This window comes from Sphaeramia orbicularis, chromosome 8 (assembly GCF_902148855.1).
Source record: "Sphaeramia orbicularis chromosome 8, fSphaOr1.1, whole genome shotgun sequence".
Classification (NCBI taxonomy): domain Eukaryota; kingdom Metazoa; phylum Chordata; class Actinopteri; order Kurtiformes; family Apogonidae; genus Sphaeramia; species Sphaeramia orbicularis.
This window is the reverse complement of record NC_043964.1, coordinates 27271866-27299569: the sequence shown is the minus strand read 5'-3', so window position 1 is coordinate 27299569 and position 27704 is coordinate 27271866. Positions and strand designations below refer to the sequence as shown.

At 42.3% G+C, this 27704-nt stretch overlaps 1 protein-coding gene across 1 annotated transcript in view; it reads right to left on the bottom strand.

Annotated features, from left to right (window-relative positions):
- Positions 1–1632: 1632 nt before the first annotated feature.
- Positions 1633–27704, bottom strand: part of bahcc1a (BAH domain and coiled-coil containing 1a) — a 68797-nt gene continuing 42725 nt past the window's right edge. The window contains 27 exon segments of the mRNA XM_030140749.1: positions 1633–3788; positions 4755–4991; positions 5500–6119; positions 6122–6739; positions 7606–7689; positions 7692–7757; positions 7849–7965; positions 8082–8190; positions 10466–10541; positions 12301–12415; positions 12506–12638; positions 13139–13219; positions 14039–14322; positions 14457–14633; positions 15570–15764; positions 15886–16117; positions 16431–16545; positions 19480–19593; positions 19789–19925; positions 20109–20278; positions 21606–22556; positions 23516–23858; positions 24215–24483; positions 25946–26104; positions 26466–26665; positions 26753–26867; positions 27421–27703. Of these exon segments, the coding sequence (XP_029996609.1) occupies positions 3579–3788; positions 4755–4991; positions 5500–6119; positions 6122–6739; positions 7606–7689; positions 7692–7757; positions 7849–7965; positions 8082–8190; positions 10466–10541; positions 12301–12415; positions 12506–12638; positions 13139–13219; positions 14039–14322; positions 14457–14633; positions 15570–15764; positions 15886–16117; positions 16431–16545; positions 19480–19593; positions 19789–19925; positions 20109–20278; positions 21606–22556; positions 23516–23858; positions 24215–24483; positions 25946–26104; positions 26466–26665; positions 26753–26867; positions 27421–27703 (6210 nt within the window). The 3' untranslated portion in view covers positions 1633–3578.

The window sequence follows — 27704 nt, the reverse complement described above, 5'->3', positions numbered from 1 at the left end:
ACCAAGCTGAGTCAAAAATAGAAAAAAGAAATCTTTCTGTGAGGTGAGTTTGTGTTCTGCTAATGGGCATTATCCCTTACTCTTTATTTATTGCTGCTGTTTCCTGCCTTGACAAAGAGATCCCCCATCTCACTGGGACCAACCTGGTCAAATAAAGGTTAAATAAAATACAAAATAAAATAGATTTTTTTAATTTAGGAAATGTGCAAAATGTTTGCAAAAAATGTCTTTATTTTGATCAGAAACCAACATTTATTTTAAATAAAATCTTACATTTTTCTCACCGTCTTTACTGATAGAATCTATAAAAACCCTGACCTATAACAGGTATGTTTTCTTTAAAAAAAACATCACAAATACAGAATTTTCACATTTACAGATCTTGAAAACGTTACCACATTGAACGCTGACAGACTTCTTCAAAGGCTTAAGACAAATGGTAGCTTTAGTTAGTTTTTAGGTCTTCAAAAACAAAGAACCAGCTTCTTTTAAAATAGAAAATAAGCAAATATACTCCATCATGAATCATAAAAATTCACATCTATCTCTGAATTACTCAACATTATATTTACAGAGCTTGGCAGCTAAACCCAGTAGGCTTTATTTGATGCTGTGACAGATCTTTATCTGTTTGCTAAGGAACTCAAATCGTACAAAAACTTAGTTCAGTCAGAGACACTAACATCAGAGGATTTATTGCAGTAAATAAAAGGAATTGGCAAGAAAAAAGAGCTCTGCGTTTCATGGTACCTTCCACATGAATCCAAGTAGCCTCAAAAATCCTAAGGGGAGCACATTAAAACATCCTAAGAACCCAGCCCAGCACGCAGATACAAATAAGATATGTGATCTACACAAAGAAACAACCAGACAAGCCCCGCCATCACTATATCTAGAAATAAAACTAGAACAGATGGAGGCGAAGGGAGAAATCAGCTGTGACACAGGATAGAGTAAACAACGCCAGCAGCACCAATGGGAGAAACAATGACCATAACATACATATGGAAAGTGAATGTCTCGCCGTATAGACATTTTATTGATTTACTGACACACCATCTAGGTAGTTTTATAGTTAAATGTTATTGATTAGCTAAATGGCATCACAATAAGCTCACATATTTGACCCCCATAGTGTGACAAAAGTAACTCAGTCAATATCGGTCCGTCTGAACTGCAGGAGAAAATTTCATTCATTGTTTTTCACAGGTTCTGTCCTGTGTTGTTTGTCTTTCCCTTAGCCATTTAAGGATTTTAAAGGAAGGTTTGTTCTCAGTGCTTTACCTGCTTAAACAATAGAAATAAAATAAATAAATGTTGGTTATTTTACTATTCCACAAAGACCCTCCAAAATGTCTCACCCTGGTTTCCACTTCACAACGGCTTTAAATGTTTTCGACACATTCATCTCCCTCTCTCTCTCACACACACATAAACACACAAACATAATAATGTGTGAAGATCTTGCTATTTCTGTATTACCCGGAACAAAATAATTGGTTTGCAGTTTGATAATGCTACACAAATACTGAAAATATGAAGCTGCTAAAGAGCTGAGTTTAACATAAATGTGTTGATGGGAATGGCAGGTGCAGTACGATGAAGGGGACACAGCCAAAATAATAGAATTAATTCACAGAGGTTTGTGGATGAGAAGAATCCAGTGTTGCTTTATTTCTTTTCACTAGATGGTCTCTACAAGACCGGTTTTATTTAAGAAATGCAAATGCGACATCACACCAAGAAAAAAACAATGTCACATTCTCATAAAGCGCTCTTGGCATGAAACAGCAACATTGACAATAAATAAAAGGTTGGCCAACAAAATAAAACTTTGTGAACAAAGAATACTCAGGGTTGCATATCAAACAAGACAAAAAATAGACAAAATGTACTTGGCACAAATTAAATACACTTAAGTAATTTTAAGATTGAGTGAAGCTACTCTATGTCCATTGCTTTGTGAATCTGATTGTCCTTCACAGTTAGCATTGAGTATGTGCATGTACTGTACAAAATAGACACAGATGGCTGATGAAACTATAATAGGCAATTTCCAATACATTGTCAGTACTTAACCGCATACTTTATCAGTACCTTGACCTTCATAGTCACACTTCCATGTGGCCTTTTGCTGCATATTTTTGCATTTAACAAAACTGCAGGTACATGTGCAAGACACCATTGTCACAAAGTAATGTCAATATTTATGCACATAGCGGAGGACAATTACTCTATAAGTTACCAGTGATTTCTGATTTAAGTTCAATACAGGTGCTTGACATATGTTAAATTTAAATAACTGAAAAATAAAAAATATTAAAGACACTTTGGTATTTTGCAGGTCATAATGTGCTGGACTATGCATTCATAAAGCACATTTAACACAATTTCATTTAATAAGACCCAGTCTTGTTTTGAACTGATTTGTATGGACATGATTATAGTGATGCCAGGACACTCATCACACACAAATATTGTGTCAAAATGATATACTCATATAATTCATCTTAAATCATTTTTGACCCGTGATTGCAGTCCACTGGGATCTGCTTTGTGACGATGACTAACTGAAACGTACATAAATAAAAAGGTGTTTTTAAATAGGATAACAAAAAATATGCAACAGAACACTTATACAAAAAGCCACTTGACCTATTTTTAAACAGGCTGACTGCCTTCTCTTAGAAAGCCAGTTTTGACCTGTTATAGACTAAATCCTTCTGACTTTGTCTGTGCTCTGTCTGTCTCTGTCTCAGCAGGGCATATGCAGTGCAACACTAACATCTTTAATCTTGACTTCCAGAAGCAAATGAAAAACAAAACATATTCTACACCCATATAAAAATAATTCAATCGCAAACATGGAAAGATACATCTCATATATACAATAAACTCCTATATAAAATAGCTTTTATGTACATATAGACAACAGACAACATTTCAATAATTGAACTGTACAATGTACACCTGAACAGTTAAGACAGGTGAGAGGTACTGAAGTGTATGGCTTGATTGAGAAAAATTCCAAATATTTACAGACATCAACTTTACATCCTTTACATGTTTTCAACTTCCCTGGAATGATGAGGTTTAGGAGATGCCCCCCACCTCACTTTTTGCTCTCATTCCCCCTGGTAAGGCTACCTTTAAAGAATTGGTCCTCAGAGACCAGTCAGTCTCATGGTACTTTGACCTTTCATAAGTCACCCAAGGAGTCCGAAACCAGTTATGAAGCTGTCAATCACATACAATCTATTAAAAAGAGATTATTTAGACCAGTGAAAGCCCATGAAATGCCTTTTATTGAATTTTGTGATGCCCAAGAAGACCCAGACTGTCAAGCATTTTTTTTTGAAAGGATGAACTAGTTCTGGACATCCCCTTCACTTCAGCGAATATTAGACCCCATCAGACTCCAGTGTGTAACCTCAGACAGTCCCGCTTTGGTGCTGGCATGTAGTCCGCCGGTCCTTGAGGCGTACCCAGGGAAAACGTGTCTTCCAAGGGTGGTGGGTCTTTGTCATGACTTCAATCGTTCCTCCAGGGGAGTCCTTCAGTAGTATCCTCACAGAGGTTCAGCACAGTATAGAAACCCCTTCAGCAGTGACTAACTGACCAGTGGTGGGGTCGTATGTCCCAGCCAGGTAGTAGAGGTCCGGGGAGGGACTGTTCGGCTTCTGATTACGAGTCAGACACTCATACTCCTCCCTGCTCACCACCTGGCACTTATGAGAGATTGTCTGGACGTCGTTCTCATCCTCGTGACATGACTGGTACAGGCCATGCTGGACAGAAAAAAAGAGTGTTAGTAGGTAATAAAAGTACAAAAAAGCACCTAGAGTTTAATCACCATTTTAGAGGAGTAACTAATTATATGTAAGGCTATTACATAATTAAATTACAAAATGTAAATAAATGTAATCCTGTTAAAATAACTGTTACTCAAATGCTGATTGAAAAGGGGTTACTAACATATTACTAACATATTTGTTCTCTAATACACAATATTATTCATACTACTGCTTTGCATTTTTTCCCCTTGCACAAATGCTTTCTTTTAGTTTAGGTTTTTGTTTGGTTCTCTTGAATTGCCTCTCATTTGTTAACTGAATCAATGCTTACTGCTTTAAGCAACCTGAGTCTGCCATGTCTGGATGCAAACAGCCGGCCACAAAGAGGCAGTGTGTGATCTCTGTACTCGTGACTTGTTTTGATGGTGTTTTAAAATGACAACACTCAAATTATTCAATTCAGACTGAAGAAGAAGCTGTTTCGTGAGTTTGACAGTAATTAGGATTGAATACTGTTGTCAGGTGTACACAGCTTTACCCATTGTAAAATGTTTCAGAAATGTACTGTAAAATATCACATGTACTTGCATTAAGTAAGTAATTAAAATAGTTTCATTACATTTTTAAGAAGATCACTAGAAATCTGAAACCTTTTACTTGTCAACAGTAACTTCCACACCACTGCACAGCTATAATCTCCATTAAATTATTGAATTACTCCTTCTCCTTCTCTCTTCCCCCTGTTCCTTCCTGTCAGATCTGGCATCAAAATGTGGTTCAACAAAACCCAAAATAAAGACAATGGAATATCAAGGGGAGCCTCATATACTTTATGAAGTTCCCCTTGGAAAAACAAATTTGTAACAAGGCAGCCAGACCACCATTTTGCTGATATGATGCTGGACAAGACAAGTTAGAAAAATTTGTAAAAATTATTGAATAACTGCCGTCGCAACTCACCTTCCCATCTCGAATCCTCTTGCCCAGCTTGGTCTCTTCAGGGTGGTAGAACCACTTGACTTTGACTACCATGCTGGAGGTCCAGGACTCCCAGAAGCTCTCGATACGACCTACATATGGGAGGTTTGGGCGTCCAGCTGAGAGGAACACAGCACAATCTCCCACTTTTACTGTCTCTCTGCCTCGTACAATGGCCTTATAGAAAAGCTTCCTGGCCTTGCCCTTAAGACCTCGCCTCTGTGGAAAACCAGACACTTTGACTAATCTTACTTGATAGTTATATTTAGCATTAAAGTTAAAGATTTAAATAGGCAAGTTTTGCACATGCTTGTGCACTTACATAAAGTTTATGTTGGGTGTGAGCTGGTTGGTTTGTTGCTGATGCTTGCTAACTGTGTTCCAAAGCTAACCGGTGTCACAGTTGTCACAGGCTAGATTTCTCTGTGGAAATCCTTACACTTCCTGTCTTCTTCAGTGCCTCTCTTTTGCTTTCTTCTGTACAAAACACTAGCCTCTGTTAGCTTAGAAATAAAGTCAACAAAATTCAATAAACAATCAGCTCCCAACACAACGCAGACTCCAACACAATCTTCATGTAAGGACACAAGAATGCAAATATCTTACATACCTTTAACCTTTTAATCAAGTACTCTGTGCTAACTTTTCTGATATCTGTAAAGTTAGGATCGGTAGACCTTGGCAGTATAGATAGCATGCACTAAAAACTTGGATAAAGTATTCTCACCTGTGTAGGGTTTCCTGACCACCTCCACATCTGTCGTCCTGCTAGAAAAGTGGACATCTTCGGCCTTGGAATAAATGCTGTTTCATCTGTGAGCATCCTAGGTTTCTTCATGAATTCCTTCGATGGTTTAGAGATGGAGCTGCTGCATTCCTTCCTCTTCAGTGATTTGCTATTTTGGACATGGTCAGGAGGGCCTCTATTTGCATTGGAAACAGCCACAGCTTTGGCCACAAAGGAGTGCTGGTGTGACCTGGAGGACGTGGAAGGTTCAGAGGGTTGTAAGAGCCTCGGGTGGGAAGACAGACAACTCTGCAACATCAGTGTGGAACTGTCCTCGTCCTCTGAGCTATAGGACGAGTCATTGTCAGATGAACAGACACTGGAACTGGACAGAGAGCCTGATGAGGAGGAGCTGGAAGAACCGGAAGAAGAGGAGGAGACCGAGAGTCGAGAGAGGAAACGTCCTGCTGTCCTTAGCCCTCCTGTAGCTGCAGCCAGTGCAGCCCTCCTCCTCTCCTCCTCTTCCTCTTCTTCATAATCCAGATCAGAATAGGAGCTGTGACACTCTCGATGGGAGCTGAAGCCCAAGTCGCCATAGTCCCCAAGACGAAGAGAAGGGAGGGCTTTCTTTGGGCTGGGGTTCCTTTGAGGAGAAGTTCTACTTTGGAGGCGCCACCTTTTTTATTGTCTTTGACCAGCAAGACTGGATGAGAGTAGGCTTCTGTCCTGGGTATACCACTCATGCCAGCAGATCCACCTCGCAGCAGCAGAGCCTTACTGTTCTTCGTCTTGGGGGAGGTCACACCCTCATGGTCTAACTTGACCAGGAACTCTTGTCCAGACTTCCTGCTTCTGCTTCCTTGCTCATCTTGTCTCCGCCTCTGGCCATAAAGCCCACTTTTTGGTCCCAGAGATAACCCTGAACCTGGCCCTGTAGAATGGGTACAGAAGGAGGAGTAACCGTTTGCAATGCTGCTGAAGGAGTCCACTTCAAAGGAGCTGCTGCTGAAAAGGCCTTTGGATGGAGGGGAGGCCAGAGGCTGCATCGAAGGCAACGGGAACAAGTCATCCTCCTTCCCTCTTAAAGCCTTCCTCTGTGCCCCATTTAGTTGAAACAGATTGTCAGACATCCTCTTCCTGGTGCTAGCTACTGAAGGCCAACCCAGAAAAGCTGAAGGATTTTTATTCTCAGCCTGCTGCTGTTGCTGTTTTTGTTTTTTTCCAGATCCCTTTGGTCTGCCTAGAATAAGAAACACAACGACAACAAAAAAACCTTAAAAACAGTAGAGTTTTTAAAACTTTTTTTCAGCTACTTGAGTATTTATGGCTGTGTTCAGATCAGGAATTGGCAATTGTTTTTTGTGATTCGATCACAAGTGGAGAGCTTTAAGTACATCACTTCACACCTGGCATTACAATGTGTCTCCACATGCTTCTTGAGTGATGACTCCTGATTCAATTTCACTTCCCCGCTCTATATGCAAATAAAAAAGCTCATCTATAGCCTAAAATGTAGCTAAGCCAGCTTTCATTTCCTTCAGGCAGTACTGATGCTGCACAAGCTGTCCAAGTTTAACAGACTGCCTTTGTAATGTTTCTTTGCAAATTTGATTCAGTGTTCAACTCAAAAGCTACCAAGGCAACTTTTAAGCTGCTAATCCATGAGTTGATGTGAATCATGATGTAAATGTCAATGCCCTTTCCTTTTTGTTTTTTATTGTTTGTTGTTCATGATATACCCTTTCATGGTGCCAGGATCTTTGAGTGCATAAAAATGTTTATTAATTTTCTTTTTTTTCCACAGCACACCACCCATGAAGGACTACAATACAATATCTAAATTGACTTTAAAGTCTTTAAAACACTAAAATATCATGCGGTAGGCATTGCTTTGCCTGTACAGGGGATGTCACTTGGGCCTGCAGTCATTCATTGTGGCCCAGTAATCACATTAACACTGCTACAGGAATAAGACTACATGTGGTGGATATGCATCCTAACTGTGTCTTGGGTTGTGCATTAGAGCTGTCCATTTCTGATCGAATCATAAAAATCTCACATCTGAAAAAGCCCTATGTAGAAAGAGTTTCAGAGAAGAATTCTTACCTGGTCTCCTTTTGTGAACAGTTTGGTTGCTGGTAACAGTATTAATAGTGCTGAGTCTGTCAGAGGGTCTTTCACTAATGGGGCCTGCTCCAGACTTGAACTTCTTTTGGCTGTTGTCCCACTGGGTAGAAGGGCAGGAGGCGACTCCCCACCTAAAGGTCAAGGGGCAGGCGATTATTAGTGTTTTAGCTACAGAGAGACAATAGAATGCAGCAGTGTTGTCTTCAGAAAAGAGGCACTCACAGTGAATCTGATATCCTGGAGGTAGGAGGCGAATGTTTTGGAGGGAAATCTTTCCTCGGTCTCCATCATCAAACTCCACCATCACTCCTCCTGGCTTCCCCTCTTCAGATGAACCACCTATGAGAAAAAAACAAAACAAAACATGTTTATATGTTTAAGAGGCACAATTATAAGCTGTTCCATACATGTGTATGATGCACAGAAAAAATAGGGATTAGAAACTGGTATCTCACCTCTGCGAACGTAGCCGGGGTATAAGCAGCGTGATCGTTCACTCCAGTAAGCACACACCCTTGTCCCTTCAGTGAGTACAGCCTCTGACTCTGGACGTACATCCAGGACCTGAAAGTCAGACCAAAACATAATTAGGATTCATTACAGGCAACACAAAAACACACACATGGACATGCATGCATACACACCCACACACACACCCATATAAACCGTGTGAGAGCAATGAGGCATTGTGCAGGGGCAGCCACTGTGCCACGTTTCCAAGCGGCACTTATCTCATGCCAATGTGCCAGTCAGGGCTGAAAAGAGCGGAAGCCGTGATGCAGTAAATCCTGACTTGCTGAGTAATACTAAAGAGGCCCTGAATAGAGGGCTTGTGATTGCAGGTTGCCAGATCCTCCCTCCAACAATGCAGGCAGCCCCAGCATCCGCCACTCACTGGGGGCTCTTTCAGGTTGCTTCCATTTACTGTTGCCATGGCGAGGGACCCTTTGACTGATGAGGTGTGGATGTGGGTGTGCATATCCGCAAGTGTGTATATACATATATATAGGTGTGTGTGTGTGTTCATGATGGAGGGAGACAGTGCTAGGTGAAAATCAGGGTGTTGGTGTCACAGTCAAATAACTGGCTATTGGACAAATGTAAGGACAAGAAAGTGGATGCATGGTGTAGTAAAAACCATCTTTTGTTTGGTGAGGTTGTAGATAAGACTAAGGCTGCAGAGTGTCCTGTCTGTGGAAGTGCCTTTGATGGAAGCACTGTGGAGGGGGATTACTGAGGAAATGATAGTTTAACAGTATGACATACCACTTGTTCTGTTCATTCAAACACACTCAACATTGTCTTAGACCAAAAAAAAAAAAAACTGCTCATACTGCTCATTACTATTTTCACCATCATGTTTTACTGAATAAAGTTACTTGCAATTTTGGATGAACTATTTATATAACCAGAATCCCTTAATTTCTGCACTGCATTATAACCTACAGGAACTTGGCTGCATCTCATTTAAAAATAATCATCAAGATAAAATTTAATCAAACTGATTAAGATTTGATTTGGTTGTGTCTTTGTTTTCATTCCCTTTACTCTACTTGGATCACAGCCAAAGCAAGTAATAAGTCCAACCATGATCTATTTCAGAGTTCATACATATAGTCTTTGGACACTCCTCTGTCTGTAAACACAATGTCCTGTGCCCTCTTTGGCAGTAGTGCTGACTGATTTCCACAGTTGAAGAACCTGTGGGTATGACAGCGTTGCTTTGGGTGACCCAGCTGTTATTAGTACAAAGACCAGCGCTCTTTCAGAAAATGGAACAAAAGTCACTTGCTGTGATAACAGAAACACTCCATTTGTGATGTAAAGCATACCAGACAGCATGGTTTACCTAAATGGGAATAAACAAGCCAAGAATGTGAATGTGCTGTCTGTGATGCACTGTATAATTAAGTCTGTTAAATATACAGTCATGGAAAAAATTAATAGACCACCCTTGTTTTCTCCAATTACTTGTTCATTTTAATGCCTTGTACATCCAAAGGTACATTTGTTTGGACCAATATAATGATAACAACAAAAATAGCTCATGAGAGTTTAATTTCAGTGCTGATTTCCAGCCATTTTCCATGGTTTTATTGATATTAACCAAAATCATTTATGGCATTGTACTGCCAAAAACAATGCTTTTAGGCATTCCATGTTTTCTTTTCTGCCTGTTTTAGTCACGATACACACAGGAGTTAGTACTTGATTACATAACCATTGTTTTTGATGACTTTAGATAGTCTAAGAATTTTTTCCATGACTGTATATCAAACTGTGCAAGGGTTACTAATTAAAATGATCTTGTAGTCTAAGTTCTTCAGTCTCTAATGAAATAGTTAAAAAGGATGACCTTATTTTTATAAAAATGCCTCAATATACAATAAGCTGGTTAATCAGTTTTGTATCTTTAAACCATTATTTAAAACTCTCTTTAAATGCCTTTATATGGAAAAGGTTTTTCTGTGTCTTTGCTGATGTGAGACCTTAAACAACATCATTACTTTACAGACAGCAGGGATGTAAAGTTCACATCACCTCCTGTTTAAAGCCTAAGAACATCTCTCCCAAGAACAACAAGAATGGATCCAGGTGTTAGTAGGATTATCCCACCCACACACAGAACTGGCTTTAACGGACATTTACAGAATCACAACCAAACCCAAAGATCCTGCCTTCCATCTGCTCATATTCACTTAAGAGGCTTAGATGGCCTCAGTGACCCCAAGAGACAGGCAGGGGATGTTAAAAGAGAAAGCAGAGGACACAAAAAGGGTGAAAGGCAATAGGTGACAAAGAGAAGACTAAGTGTTTTCATGCAGCCGGGTGAACTTACAGCTTCCTGCAGCAGTTGCTCCAGTGAATAGATTCTTGGGCGGTTTCCTCGTTCGCCATCGATAACAATGCTAAAGCTAAAGGAAAAGCACAGCAGAGAGAGAGAAAAAGATGAAGCTATTTTCAGCTTTTTGTGTTATTCTTGTCTTTCTGTGTCATATACTACTCCCACTCCTGCTGTTATTATAGTATCTCTTTGCTGCTGGAGCCACAGCTGCACTGACACTGTGAGCCAGGTATAGGAAGATGTGGGATTTATTATATAAGGACGAATGACACTTCTAGCTCTCATTCATTGATATCTGGAAGGATGTACTGTATGATAACCTTTAACCCAAAAAGACCCACTGCTACTTTTGTGACTGTTCCCAAAACATTATTTTCAGTAGATTTAACCTTTCTAAAGGGATTCATCATCATTTATTACAATATTATCCTCTGTATTTTGCATTTTTTCAGTAAAAATCATGCATTTTTCGACATTTAATTTACTGATCATGTAGATGTTCATAAAAACTCAATGGTGAATTCAAAGCTTATTAAATCAGAAACACGGAAAACTGAAGGAAAAGTGACTTTTTCAGCAAATATATCAATAACTAAACATCTCCATCCACTGTCATTTATCAATCTCTAAGGGCCTGATTACCAAGATCACAAATAATGGACGCAAATTTGCTTGCTCGTGCTAAAAATGCACTTGCTATTGATTTGCATGTCACAGGTGATCAACTAAGATTGCCTGCGTAAATGACAACAGATGCAAAGTCTTGGAGATCACCCTATTTAAATGAGGATTTTGCGTGCGCTACTGGTGGTTGTCGTGGAGACAGTAGGCTGGAAAAACTGCTCTGGGATACACCAGCGCTAATGGCAACAGTGCGTTAGAATGATCCAGACGCAAGGAAATGTAACGTTGGAGGAGTTTTGTCATAGAAGGTATTGCATGACTCCTCCAAATCATCCCCTAGTTCATCTAGAAGTTCTAAAATGGCGTTGGTGGGTAGGCCATATGTCTCAATTATTTTTTCTTCTATCATTCCAAAAATGTTGAGGTGAGCAGAAAAGATTCATTCTCTGCATTGACTTTGGTTGTGCCTATGTCGCCTCCTCGCCACAACTGCAGCCAGTTTTGCACAAAGTTGTGCCAGTTAAAACCTGCCTTTCAGACGTGCTAAACATAGACGCAAAATCAGCCACTGCAATCAGTTTCAGGTTTTTAAATCACATTCTGTGCACTACATAAATATTTGCATCTACTCTGGCAGGAACGCCCATGTTGCATATTCATCAAGGCAAACTCGCTAAATGGGTTGTGTCAGCTGTTTTGTGCCATTTGAGAGACACAACCTTTGGTGTGTTCTGTTAGTCGATAAGCTTCAACGTGTTTTTGCGTGCGCACTCAAGTTTGCGCACGTTTTTACATGCGCAAACCTTTAGTAAATCAGGCCCTATGGGTTTTTTACTGGTGAATTAATGTTGTAGAAGATGATGGTGTTTCTATGTTCACTTTAGAGCCTCTGAGCGTCTAAATGGGTCATATCTGATCTCCATGAAAAGACGATAAACGGCATTTTACGCCAATTATTTACTTGTATTGATAACATAAGTGGTTCAGAAGTTATTAAACATTTTAAATCAGTAGATGCTTTTGGGTCTTTATGGGTTAATTTAATTGATTAATTGAATTTCCAACCATGTGCACTACATCGGCTTGTAAAAATGCCTTTTTGCATGAGTTCCATTCTACCAGATACATCAAGTTTACATGTATGTGAGTAAAAGTACTACTAATAAATTTACACTGATCATTTGGACCACTGCCTATGTACTTACATGTCTGGCAGCTCCAGACTGTGGACTCTGGCAGCGTAAAGAAGCTCATCCTCCTTAGAGATCAGCACCTTCAGCCCATCAGTTAAGAGTTCTTTGGTCAGGACACAGTTAGGAACTGCAGAACAAAAAAGCAAAGACCACATTTAAAGTTTAATGTACCTGAAACCTCCTGTACACTGAAACTCTTTTCAGGGTTATGTTTTACCTGCAGGACTCTTATTGTCGTATGGATGGCTGCCATCCTCCTCCTCTTCTGAGAAGCTGCTGCCATCCATCTGAAAGCCTTCATCAGCTGCGAAACTCTCCAATAGTCGACTCACAGCGCGTCCTTTTGGCTGCTGAACACAACAGAAGGAAGGCACAGAAACATAAATGGAGGCAGGAATGGTGAAAACATAAACATGCAGATAGAACGTGTGACAGAAGAAAGAACTCCTTTAGCATGCTACTTAAAGCTGCAATTATCCACAGGGGGCTTTTCAGTGCCTATACCATCTCCTATCAGTAGCCATTTTCTTCAAACATTTTTTATTCTGTCACAGCAGAAGGTGCGAGTCGCCCTGCTTCCCACTTCCACTCTCCCATCCTCTGCTCCCCTAAGATTACTCAGCAGGAGGTTGGACTATCTACGTGCAATGTGCTAAGTACTTTTAATAGTTCTACTGTAACAATCTTCATGGAAATCTGGGACGGTTACACATCACCAGAATAAGTAGAAGACAAGAAGGACTGGCATTTTCTCTGAAGAAGAACCTGTTTGTTGGTTTGAATATAACTGTTTTCTGCAGAGGACAGTATGTGTGTGTGTGTGTGAGTTTTATTTTTATTTTTTTCATACCTGTTGGTTCTTGTTTCTTCGACTTTTACTTCCCTGCTCACTCTGTGGAGACGAAGCTCCGACTGACCAGCAGCTCCTCCTCTGTCGAAGTGAATAGAAGCATAGAGGTTATGATTCAACAAAGTGTGTTCACCATTGAGCAATTTGTGTACAACTGTGTGTGCAATTTACATGTTTAAAGTGTAAGCCCGTGCAATATGGACAGTATTAGTGTTATAGTGTTTCATCTTTTTTTCATCACTAAAGACAAAACAGAGCAAAATATAAATTTCTTTTAGTTTTTGTTATCGAAACAATAAAGCATGTGTTGATATCAATACACAATAAAAATAACAAAAGAGAAAAAAGATGTGCGAGGTTGTTGTTTGCACTATTTGTTAAAAGATACAAATAATTTTACGTAATAGAGAGCACTACTGTACTGTGAAACTTAATTATGTACTATTAAACAGATTGTGCTCTGAATTTCTGTCAAGTAAAACAGAAAAAACAAACAAACAGAAAAAAAACATTCCTATTCTTAGTTTTGTCATTTAGGGATTTTTTTTCCACATTGTTACAAGAGAAAAATGAGGATTCACTGAATTCATCTGATATATTTCACATATATTCACATTCATCCATAACCCATGTACATTAGGGGTATGATGAGATGATAGGACTCCTCATGGGCTACATGCAGTGCCGTCACAGCGCTATATGTGGCGTGACTGCACTGCACATCATTAAAACTTGAAGTACAGCCTATTTATAGACATACAGTACAAAAAAGAACCTACTTATTTTTGTTCCCTTATTGTGCTGCTAATTTTACAGTTTCCTTATTCTAGGAAATGTAAAAAAGTGATTTAAACAAGTCTAAATTTTATACATAGATATCCTGAAGTACTTTTCGCTAACCTTATTGATTGCGCCTCTCAACATGGTGTTCTTGCGGGTCGCCCTCTTCAGCCTCTCAGTGGTGGTTGGGAAAGTAGCCAATCCCATGCTTCTCCTGTAGCGATTGCCTCGGGTCCCAAGGCTGCCCCACCGAGGCTCCTTGGACCTGGGTCCGCATGACCTGCTAACCCCTTCAGGCCGATGATCTTCATGGTAGTTTCTAGTTGTAGAGGCCAGGCCCAGTTTACACGGGGGCTTCTTCTTCACTTTGACCTCCCCCTCTGCTCCAGACAGACTGTGGGAGCCTTTGCGGTTCAATTAGAGAAACAGATTCAGAGTAAGCTAACAACCCAGGAGAAGAAACACAAACCAGATGCTTCCCATGAAGATGTGGGGCAGCTTTGTTGACTTATAAATCATTTTCAAAGGACAGTCTTACCATAAAGCTCCTGTCTCTGTTTTTTGTTCCGTGCTTTCTGATTGGCCTCCAGTTTTACAACAGATGAGGGACTCGGACCTGTCACAGAGGAGCTAGAAGTGACATCTCTGGGGGGTTGGGCTCTGAAGTCCTGTCCTTCATCAGTGTCGTAACTGCCTTCCTCTTCTTCCTCTTCTACTGGAGATAGAAAACATTTTACAATAGAAATTTAGGGTTACATGAACTTATGCGGCTTTATCAGATCCATCTCCTAAAGTAATTACAAACCAGTGAAGTTCTTTAAACTTACTCTCCATCATGTTGCAAGCACTTCATTAGCATTTAAGTAAATAGTTAACTGTTCATAGAAATGATGTATGAAGTGCTTTTCCTCTGTGGTATTTCCTGGTGTGACCCCATTTGCTTCAAAAATAGTGTGCTCAGGGAGTGTAGGAGTCGGTTTGTGTGTGTCACTGCACTCTCTCAAGCACCTCTTTGACCCAGTCTGCTAGTCTCCAGGACTGTCAAAATCTCTCACAGGCAAATGTCCACAGCTGTGGCTGCAATTCTAGTCTAGGTCGGCCAGCTAGACCAATCAGTGAGGTGTTGAATATCTACGAGCTCCACTGTCGTTTACTAGCCATTCGTCAACACCTTTTCACTCGCCTCTGTTTGCTTTCAAAGTAATTTACAAATTTACAAAAGGCACATTTGAGTTTGACAGTGGAGGCCTTAAGAGGATACCTGATTGAGTGTCAGTGGTTCTGTGGTTCTTTAAGATATGATGTTTTTTTTGTGTGTGTTTAAGCTTGACATGTGCAATAATGTGCCGCAGGAGTTCTTTTGTAACATAAAGCTCACTTGTGATTGTTCACAGGATTCAGAGGACCACCTGTTTCAATAAATGAGGAGAAAAACATGACTTAACTTTCAAAAATAAATAAACTGACCCACTGGTTGAGAGGGGTTCAGGGTTACTGTAAAGGGGTCTATCCAACCACCCAGAATATTTGTAAGTGGTTGCTCTTCTGTAGCTAGCCTTTATGTATCTTTCTTCAAATAAGCAGGACAAACGCTGAAGCCAGTTTTATTCATCACCCTATTACTACTAATTCTCATAAGTTGTTGCCTCACCCTGATCGGAGGAGTCGGTGCCTGGTGGGGAGCTCTCTCCCTCCTCCATTGTTTCCTGTCTCTGCCCGTGGAAAACCTTTGCTCTAGACCGACTCAGATGGGATGAACCCTGTGTCAGAGAGGTAGACCCTTTTTTCCGACCACGACGCCCCAGTCCAGTCCAGCTCTCCTGGGGGCCACTGTCCACACTAGCTGCTGAGGGATTTTGAAAAGAAAGAAAACACAGATTAAGAATTTGTGCATTGTTCTCAGAGACAGTACTCACTAAAACAGTGCATCATCAGGCAGAATCAATACTATTATTTCCAGTATCTACCTGTGTCACTCTGCCCTCCAGACTCTCGCCTGGATTCAGCTTTGCTTGCGCCCTGACCTCGGTGTCCATGCTTGGGGTTGACATTACAAGGCGAAACCTCCTTGTCCCTGGAGCCAGTCCCTGAGAGATTCTTTTTACCCGGGGCCTTCTGTTTCAACTGAGCCACATCACCGGCCAACTTTGAGCTGAGCACACTATGGAGACTGCTTTTTCTGCAGCCCTGCGCTTTTATCTGTTGCAAGAGCAGGAGATGAGAGAGTCAGAGAGAGCCGGTTACTCTCCCGGTCACAGCAGCAGCAAAAGCATCAAAACGTCAGCGGTAAGGGGCTCTCATTTGCTCACATACAGAGAAGAAAAAGGAATAGTAGCACCCTCAATGAAAAAGGTATTAATATGTGAGGCATAGGATTTGACTCCTGAGGTTAGCACCTAATTATAAATAGTATGCAAAGAAGGAATGAAGCAAACGAAGAGAAACAAAGAGTGCTGTCTTTCATTTCTACTTGCACAGAGGACAAAGGAGAAGAGGACAGGGGGACCCTGACCTGCGTGCTGCTGAGCCTCTCAAAGCTTTGACTGGACAGCCTCTTCTTCCTTCTCTGGCTGTCTCCGCCCCCTGCTAGGTGCTCAGGCGATAGGGCAAGCCCCGCCCCCATGGACCTGCCAGTCAAAACAAGGGAGAGGCATTCATTAGAGAAGAATGGCGGTGGTTTGAAAGAAAAAGAGGGGGTAGGTGATCACAGGGGAAAAACAGAGTTGAGTCACCTCTCTGTGGGATCTAATAACTCTCCTTTCTCCATCAGATGAACAGAATGTAAAAAAAAAAAAAAAAAAAAGGAAAATGAGGGCGAAATGCCTGAACCACACACTTGAAAAATTGGGATCTAACAAGGAACCTGGGATTGTTTGAGGGCAGTGTGGCATAAGAAGCCTTAATGCTTTATCTAGGGAGTGTCTTTGCAGCTTGTGAAGCACTGCATCGCTTTGAAAGATACAGTGAATGGTTGGAAGGCATTGCATTTGTATGCAGCTCTATTGTTCTCAGTGAATATCATAGCTCTGCAGTTGCATTTTCATATCACTGTGGCACACTCTTTCCCCTACGCTGAGCAGCATCACAGGCCAACCACTCAAAATGCCCTTGAATTTCCCTCTGGAAGCCTGCCCATAGACCACACTGACGTGAGCCAGGCCATGCTCAAACAAAAGATTAACTTCCCCTCTCCTAGTGTGCATACAGCCTAGGAAATCACTCACATTTACAGAGTAAGCAGGGTTTAAATGTGCAGTTGATAAATGCAGTGCATCCAAATTCCCTTTTTTTTTTCATGTATTTTACTAGGCCTGTGTATTGTCAAGAATTTTACAAAATTTATAACACAGAGGTTGCAACTGACTGTACTGTAACTATGTGAAAGACAATATGTCAGGATCTTTAACACATCACAACATGCATACAAAATTAAACATTGATATAGTGATTATTTTTGTACATTTTGTGTGTGTGCACCTCATATACCAGTGCATGAATAAAGACTGTATGTACGCCTTGATTGTTTGCAGATCTCATCAGCAGACATACAGTGTCAGTGTGCATCTGTAACAGAACATGAATAGAATGAAGGCAATTGTCGGGCAGTGGGACTGTCTTCCCACTGACTGACAGAAGAGTGACAGAGGTGACAGTGAAGTGTGAGTTGTCCCTGCGAGGCAGATCCCGCCACGGCTTGCCTTCCGCTGCTGACAAACACAATGTGACAGTCCCTCCCCTCTGTGGGGGGCTGGTAAGGCTGAGCGTACAGTGACTAATTAAACAGAATTGATTAGCAGGGTTTGCTGGCGTGCAGCACTTCTCTACTGCTCCCCCTCCCAATCAACACTCCACGAAGGACCCTAGCACTCTACCCACAGGAATAACAGAGGCACGCACAAAAAACAAACAATGCCTGCATAACGCCTCATAAGTGCACAGCTGCATGCATATGTAATTGCACAGATGCATTGAATGCAAGGCAGGCTTGAATGAATTACTTACTCAAATGCTAACGGAAAGAGTCATTGTTGTTTGAGCAAAATAAGGAAAAAGAGCCAAGATTTAAAGGCTCCGTTGTTACCCACTGACCCACTGCCCTCCATCATAGCACCCAAGCATCAGTGTCTTGTAGTGGCATGAATGGCAGGTGCAGTACATGCTTTTACATAACCCTGCCATGTAACACAACATGGGGCTAATCAGTCCCCAGTCTGCTCGCCTGCTCCTTGTTCAGCAGCGTCACATCATACTCCACTGGTTTGTACACACAGCCAAAAACACAGAGCGCTCTCTGAATTCCTCTGCAAAAAAAGTTGAAGTACCACAGCTTTTGCTCAAATTTTGACACATAAAAGAAAGAATTCTCGCTTATGTGTACTGTGGTCTTTGGATCATCACTACCCCCATGTCTGCAGCCACCCTCCCTCTGCTGCACTTTGCTGCAGGGTCCTGGCCTGTTACCCTTTCATTTGGGTGTCATTGTCACCCAGAATCAGCATCCCTACTTGGATCAGGGCTGGCCTTGGCGAGAGGGCAGGGGTACACGGGTGGAAGGAAAGTGGAGGTGACATGGCAGAGGAGCAGCTGGGAAGGCTGTGGACTGTTGCCCAGAAACCACAGAGCAAAAGGGAGAGGAGGAGAGAGAGAGAGAGAAATGGTGAGAGAGAGAGAGAGAGAGAAAGAGAGACAGAGAGAGAGAAAGAGAGAGAGAGACACTGCGAGGTGACATTTAGTCCACTAAGCCTTTCCAAACCCTGATGACAGCACTAATTGAAGCCTGACAGCAAACCTTTATCCCCCGGGCACCCATGCCCACCAACCCCCCCATGCACCACTAACCCCAAAGAGCAATGGTACCCCTGTTTGGACAGAGCCTGAAGCTCATACTCCTTTAATGTGATGAGTATGGTCCGTGTTTGTCAAACATCCCCAATCCCCATCACCCTCTTTCCTTATATTTAACTGTAGTCCACTAATTGTTTATTTCATGCACATACATTGCATGAAAGCACTAAATGTCAGCTTATCTCTGAGTGCCTGGACTGTGTGACAGTCATGTTATCCTTTGGACCCCCGGTGACCCTGCGGGACTGTAATGGCAGTGGTGTGTCACATTCCTGCTGTTGGGACAGATTACAGGAGAATTCACAGGACTCTAATTACATCCTCTGCCTGTCGTCCCCTGCCCCACCTCCTAAACCCCACTGGCAGCCAGCTATACCCTAAACCAGCAATGCTTAACATGCACTACAGTACAGTCACTGAGGTTTACTTTATGCACGGCTGAAACCATTGAATGGTTTTGAACATATGTGCAGTCAATACACGAAGGATAATTATTCTAGCAGGCACCTCACAGGGATTATAATATCACACAATTAATGCCAGTGTTGATTAGATTAGATAGGGTTAAGGTTGACTTTCTTAAAAGGTTCAGCTGTGTTCTCCCATTTCCTGTTTATGCCAATGAGAGGCAGTCCCTGTATACCAGCGATACAGAGAGGCTTATCAGGCAAGGCTGGACTAGAGCCAGCAGCGGAGATGGGCTGAGTGATACTCACTTGACTTTTCTTTGGCCCTCAGTAGAGGACAGTGGACCTGTAGTGAGGGTGGGTTTCCGCTTCCTTGGCCGCCCTGGTCCTCGTCTTGCTGGGCTGCGAGGTGTTTCCTCCTTCCTGCTTGCACATGCATAAAACAAACACACAAACAAGCAAGAATATTGAGATACTACACCCATATATACAGTCTGTGTGGGTCTGTATAGGCTCTAATGACAAAGACTTTTCCTCTTTTAAATTATACATCAGTGTGTCAATTGTACGTCAAATGTATGAAAGGAAATTGTGAGAGGGGGATAAGGTCAAACGCACTGATGATCATGTTTTCTCTGAAGCTTGGCCAGTTCCCTCTGCTTCTCTTTGTAGCGACGCTGTAGCTCCGCCAACTTCACACGCATTGCAAGCTCAGGAGCGTCCATTGTTTCCATGCTACCTTTGGCCGGGCACACCTGAAGAACACCATCATTAGTGGTTATTTTTAACATCAAAAATAACTGATGAACCTCAGCTAAATGAACACTGTGTTGACTAAATGATCCATACTACTGTTAAATAATAAATAAATTAAGAAATACGATAGAATATTAGTCTTTTGTGGCATTAACAATGGTACATCAGATTGCCAGACTTACTGGTTCATTTCGAGGGGTCCAGCTGCATTTTCTACGTAAATTGAGAATCCTGCGGGCTGGGGAGTGTCGTCCTGAACCTGTACTGTTTCCTTCCTGGGAGCTCATCTCCAGTGCACGAGCTGTGGCTAAGGTAGCAAGACTCTGGAGGTCGAACATCAGCAACTCCTCTTCTGTTACGGAGCAAAAGATTGAAAAAAAAAAAAAACTCATCTTATGCCCAAACGTGTTTTTTGAGGACTTTACAGTAAAACATGTTGGAAATTCTGTTTTGATGTATGAATAAACAGGGAAAGAATTAAGGGGTTAAGTGATATGAGGGAAATTTGGCACGATAAGACAGAATAAGTAAGCAGCAGCATATAGTTTCTGAGGTTGTATGAATGAAGACTCATCAAATCTCTGTTAGTATTAGTTACAGTGGCCCTGAATGAGTCAGGAATATCAGGGTTACAGTCTAGGTCACAAAGATGGAAAAGTGTGACATTTTGTTTACAAAGACACTCTAACTTACATCCTTACATGAATAAATCAAGAAATCTTCATCCTCACTTGTGTTAGTAGTTGTTTTTGTAAAGACTACTGTTGTGACTCTGAAACGACATGTGCCACTTCCCTGAGCTGTCAACAGTATCACATCACGAAGACAACATCACTGACTCTGGAATCAGTTGATGATACCCTTTTTATAGAAGCCTCTTTTGGGAGCAGTTAAATGCATTAGGATGCTGTGGTAAACACAAAACATCCTTTTGCATGAATAAAAAAAATACATGGCGCTTTGAAAAACAAGGAAGCTTTTAAAGGCACTTTAAAACAATGGGGTCTAATTAGCCAGGCAATGCTCCAGGGTGCTGAAAACATCGACTGCTTTTGTGATTACACGCTAACTTTCAGTAACATGTTGTGTTTGGGAGAGAGGAAAGCCAATTGGTGCATTTCTTTTTTTCCCTTTCTGTTAAAGTGTGTGCATTTCCAAATGTGTGTATTTTAAGTGTATTTGGTTGTGAGTGTGCGTTTTTGCACATGTGTGGATCAAACAGCGGCAGGATGGAGAGACAGCTCCCTAAGGAAAACTGGAGGGGAGAGAGAAAGAGGGAGTGAGAAAGGGAGGTGTACACCCGTCACTAGTAGTTCAGCCCTGTCCTCCTGTTTCTCCTCCCTCTCCTGAGGCCTCTGCATCGTTAGAACAGCCTTTTAGGAAATAAAAGTGCCTTTAACACACCAAAGAAGAGGAACGGCAAGCAGGCATACAGACAGTTTCTCTGGGGATGTGTTAGAATCCACCAGAGGCTTTTGAGACCAGGAGGAAGAGTGGAGTATCTGGGAGGGAACACAGAGCGACGGAGGCTAGGCCTGAGGGGGGAGTGGGAGTTGGTCTCAGTGGACACAGAGGAAAAGGAGGGTAAACTACGAAAACGGAGTGCATTCAGCTGATGTGAGACTGCTTCTGTGTGCATGTTAAAGGGTATGAGTAATGGAAGACCCACTGTCCCTCACCCTGGCTTTTCCCGCAGGTGTGCCGTTGCTGTTGCAGCTCCAGATCTGCCAACTCACTCAGAAGTTCCATACCCTGGTGGGGGTTGGGCTGCGATGGGGGCACTGATGGGGCGCTGAAAGGGAACAGAGGAAAAGGGGGCACGTCTGTGCAGAAGGCAGCAGCAATCAGCAGCTCCAGACTCCAGTAGCATGGCACAAGAGGTTTGTGGGGCATGGCATCGGTCGCCTTGCTAGGGCTGAGGGCAGAAGTAGTGGCGGGAGAAAGACACACTAAATCCACCGAGGCGTCGTCAGGGGTCATCTCGTTCTCGTGCCGATGCCCGCTGTCCTCTGCCTCCTCGGGGGCTGAGGTCTGTGGCTCAGGGACTGCAGGGGAAGCGGGGTTGAGCTCAGTGATGGCGGCCAGCTCTGGTTCCTGCTCTCCAGGCATGTTGACCTTTTGAGCATGCTCCACCTGGCTCTTCTCTTCCACTGCCTCATCATCCTCTTCTTCATCCAAGGTGATGACAGCATCTGGCCTTTCAGGCTCCTCTGTGGAAAGGGGGATTGGACAGGAAGCGGCCTCACACACAGGGCTTTCAGTAGGGGGGCAAACAAGCACCTCATCCTCACTGGGCCCCTGCTCTTCCACCTCCTTCTCTCCAGGCACATAGTGGGTGGCAGTTATCTCTGCTACCTCCACCTCCTCCCTCTGCTCAAGAACTCTTTCAACCACACTTTCCTCCTCTTCCTGAACCACATCCTCAGGTGGGAGTGGCTCCGGCAGAGGTCTGACCACAGCTTGGCAGTCCAGCTCCTCCCCTAGGGTGGAGAGAGATGAGGGAGCATGCTCAGCAGGCTCCACTTGGACCGCTTCCAGGTCTGCTGGCTCAACGAGATGAACATCCTCAGGGGACGGTCCACTCCTGTAGCCAATGGCAATACCAGGATAGGTGTATCCAGGAGGCAGGTCTATAGAGAAGAGGAAATAGACAGGAATAGATGAGACCATCGGAAGTTGTCACCCATATTTAGATGAAAACTAACAAAACATCTCTCTTAAAATTGTCATTTTTTGTGTTATTTTATTACATTTTTAAATACAAGAGAAAACACTCTTCTCACATAATTAGAGATTTATACATATCAGGCCCACTCTTCACTTCAGTCCCTTGCTACTTTTCAGAGAGTGAAGGGAGAGTAAAAGGGAGAGAAAATGAAGTGCCACTCTGCCTTGATCTCCCAGCAAGAACTAGAGAACCACATGCAACTGTGTGCTGTTTGAAGTGGGCCAGGCCTTTAGTTTATCAGAGTGCCTGACACAATTCTTCTGGCGTGCGGTGGCCATGAGCCAGACATTAATGATTATGAAGAGAGTGTAAGGCCTGTGGGGGCGGAAAAAAAGGCGAGGGGTGGAATTGAGGTGTTCCTCAATGATTATCGAGGTAACAGTAGTGGACAACCTAACTTCAGCTAGCAGCCATTTTCTGCACACAGTCACATGGCTGTCATTTCCTATTTGATTGGTCTCTGAACAAGGGGAATCTTATAAAAATATGAATCTTTCAAAGACACTAAGAGCCATTACTTTATCAATTTATAGAAATACAGTTATGCAAAAGACACCAGTACTAAATATCTACAGCAGTAAAATGCAACATACACATTAATGCAGCAGCAAAATTAATCTAAAAATTAACCATAACATATAATAATGAACATTATTCATTGGACAACAACTACTTTTGTTTTTCACTTAAGTGCATATTAATGATAATGCAGAACTTGTACTTCTTGTGGAGTAAAGTCTGGTTTTAGTACTTTTACTTACTTTCCAGACTTTATGATTATTATTTGTTGTTGAGTTATATAAAGATAAATCAGTACATGCCAACTTATCATCACTGATACATATAAACGCTTCTGTGTACCTGGTTCCAGAGACTCTGGGTAATCCTGTGGCGGCTGTACTTCTCGCTTGTCCTGGGATTCAGCACCCTTTGGCATCTGAGGTGGCGCTGGGCTGATTGCAGGTGAGTGAAGAGCTGCTGCAGCAGGGCTCGGAGCAGGGCAGGGGGTGGAGGGAGTGCTTTTGGGATGAGGTCTTAATGAAGGCGACTGGCAACACGGGGACAGGTGGGTAGCACAAGCCCCAGCAGGAGAAGCATTCCTCTGAGGGGGATTGTAAGAGTAGGGCTTAGCCGGTTTAGACGTCCTGGGCTGAGAAATGAGTTCCTCCAGTTCAACAGAAGGCTCCTCTGGCCTCTTCTGCATCTGCAACATTACAATAAATAGATTTATATATCAGTATGTATGACACAACATCTCATTCAGGTGGATGTAATCATATACAAACCTATCTCTGGAAAACTGAACACTGACACAAAATGCTATTTGTTTCACAAGCCACATTCAACTATTCACTCCATCCAAAAAAAAAGCAAATCACAGAAAAAATAGCAAAGTTAAAAATACTCATGTGAGAACTTAGATGACTCATGACTCACACCGCTAGAGTGAATTACTGTTTTAAGTTGTCGATTAGATTGATGGAATCATGAAGCTGCTGTCATAATAATAATCATCAACATCATCAGAACTTTCTTGTTACATTGTGACCTTCTGTTCACCTGTACATTGTGAGTGGTTTGGTGTTGCATGTCCATGTTATGTGCCCTGTGCTGCTGCTGGGGTTGAGACTGTGGTTGCGTCTGTTGTGTCTGGTGACTCTGGTGCTGATGTTGATGCTGATGCTGGAGCTGTTGATGTTGTTGGAGAGCATACAGCTCCTGTTGCCGTAGAAACTGGGATCGGGAGTACACAGCAGGATGCTGCATGTGGGAGGGTGGGCCCCGGGCGCCATACACAGGGGGCCACAGCCCAGGCTGCTCCATCACATCTAATGAGAGACAGAAGAAGCAAAGTGACGGAGGGGGCTACCTTAGAACAAAAAGACAGGCATGCACATACACACACGAGCAACACTTTTCTACAGATTCACACACACACGACATTGAAGATTCCTTATCTCTCATTATCTACCTCCCACATACCCATTTAAAAACAGTGAAACCATTATGGGTCATTTAAAAATCATTGAATTCACATTTTATAGCACTGACAAAGATAAATCTCTTCGAAAACGATTTCTGACATCACAGAACAACATTTCCCCTGGCAGAAGCAATCCTACACTCTCTCCCACACCAAACAGAAAAAACTGTCTCTTAAATATTGCCTTGAGAATTTGCTGGAATGCTGGAAAAATATCATGACAATGATGAAATGCGAGCAGATGATGATGGTCATAGGTTGATTAGCGGTCATAATACTGGACTGGAAATGTGTATTTGTCTCACTGGAGCCATCAGCGTGGCCTTTCCGCTGAAAAGTCCCACCTGCCCAGCCAAACCACAGAGGGGGGTCTGTGAGAGGAGCCAGAGGAGAGCTAAGTTCCCATGTTTGTGGGTGGACAACTTCTCCTTATGTGGCTTTACAAAACGGTACAATTTGGTGTGGGTGATGTGCAATGACACAAGTCTAGTACAGCAGCCTCACACTCAAAGAACAGACTGTTTTTTCTATCCTTTTATATTTAACACACTGATCATTAAAAGTCACATCCAAATGGACTTGTCATTCCACCTCGTTTTTCCTTGACATACAAAGACCCTTTGGTCAGACAGATAAGCATGGCTAAGCTAATGTTTCCTGTGGGGAAGCTTTTGTGGATGCACTTCCTTTCTCGGATGAAACTCCTGTGGAGCACAGAAGGAAATGTACCGTTGAAGTCCGTGAGCTTATTAAATTTCACAGTCTGTTCACTGAATATGTCTACAAAGACTTTTGAGAAGTGATTTTTCCCTCACAATTACACTTCCTCTTTCTGTACTGCGGTACTCTATATCTCTACGTGTGTATGTGTGTGTGTGTGTGAGAGAGTTGCATGCACATATGGCTTTGCATCAGTACTTTGACCCACTGACAGCAAGATTCCGGGCAGCTGGAGCTAGAAGCGTGACAGAATTGTATCTGTGTGGTGAATGTGTGTTTCTGAATGAGCCTATTAAAGGAAAGTTTGTCTGAAGTCATCACGCAATTACCAATGTGTGATCTAACGTTAGCTTCAGATTATATGACCACTGAAATTACTTAGTGTTAATGATGCATCAATGGGAGGTGAAACCATTGAACACAGGTCATAGGGTAATTTCAATACCGTGAATATGTGGGGGCTAATATCTGAGCTACTATAGGATTATGAAGGATTAATGTGTATGTGTGAGGCTGTACATACACATTATGCATGGCCTTATAAATACACCTGTCTTTAGAGAGGAGAAAGCAAGGTTATGGCATACCCAGGTGATGTGTTGCAGGATGAGCTGACGGCTCAGTGGGAAGGACCACCAGCTGGGCGGAGGGATCCTGGGGTAGGGGCAGGACTGGCTGCAGAGGGCCTGGCATGGCTGCCGAGAAACCTGGGGGCAGATTCTGATGCAGGGCTGTGTGACCTATACCTGCTTTATAGAAAAGACATCAGTTTAGATTATGTGAAAAATGGCAAATATCCTAATGCTGCTATTTTAGATCATGAAATATGGCTGCCAGTGAAAAAATGCTACAGATTTAGTCATGCTCTTTTCCCTATTACATAAAATCCTGGGCACTAAATTATGCACAAAGACATTTTAGAGCTATTTAGCTATAAGGACATTAAATAAAACTTCACATGTGTCGTTGATGAAACAATGCATAATTTTTTGGAGCATATTTGTTGATTATAGTAACTATCTTTAATAGCAACAACTGATCAATTCCTGAAACCAATCAGTCATACATTTTTTGGACATTATAATTTGCAATATAATATTATCTTACCATATGAATGTCCTGTCATCCAGAGAGATGGGCTTCCAGTTCTTGGCATCCAGTGATGGTGAGCAGAATGTGCAGCAGGATCTCCTAATTGGCCAGACTGAAGGGAAGTTCCACCCGGGACCATGAGATGAGAGGTGAGGTCTCCGTGACAGCTGTTGGAGGGGTGGATCCTTGCAAATTCTACCCTTTCCTTATTATCCCTGGCATCAGGACAAAGTGAGGATTATTCAATACAAGTACAGAGAAGGATTCTGGAATACAGACTTAAACAGAGTATTATGCAGTACCTGATATATGCATCTCTCTCCCTGTCCAAGCATGTCAGCCCTATCTGTTCTCCGCTCATTCTTTTCCTCTCCTCTTCTGTGGTGGGATCTGAGTTATACATGGAGCGGGTCGGTCCTGTGAGACAAACATTAGCTTAACCATTTGCTTTCACTGTTATGTCTCTTGGTGGCAACATATTCCCAAGTCTCTCACCATTTTTCCACACACTAACACAAATCACAAGAGACTTGGAGTACCTACAGCTTTCATTGGTCTGCCCGACTATAAAGATTTCTATTCATATTTTTTCAAGCCATCTCAACTGAAATACTTCACTGTTTACTAGTCTTCTTATTTTATTTATACAAATATTTATTCAGTAATAAATAATATTAAATTTGAAGAAACCCCAGGAGACTTTCGCTACTGTTTGCTTTGAAAATGTAAGTCACATGTTTCTGATGTGCAGTACCACAGTTTCTGTAGATCTACACATCTGTGCAGTTTGGTACAACGCAAATTATTTGGATCTATATTAGATTTATTATTTGGAAGGCTGTAATAAATAGAAAAGTGTTCACAGTGCTCTCATTTTCAGCTTTTGACTTTTCCCTGCTTTATCCTCTTCAGAGCTAGGTCATTAATTGCTTTGGGAGAAAAAATCTGGTCTCTGCTCCCGACTTCTTACCTTTCACTGAGGGGTGTACCCTGCCCTGCCGGCTGTTGGGATGACTGTCTGCAGAACGACATGGTGGATCCCTTTGTCTGGCAACAGCCACTGCAATTCCCACTGGTGGCTGCCGTACCTCACTTTCCCCATGGCCTGCCTCTCCCATCTCCCTGCTCCGTCCACCGTAATCAGAGCGTTCACTGTCATTGGCTGGGCCCTTCCTGGAAGGTAGTGTGTGTTTGTTGCCCTGTAGGGCACAGCTCCCCCCAGCAGGACCTGATTTAAGGCTTCCCAGCCCCCCC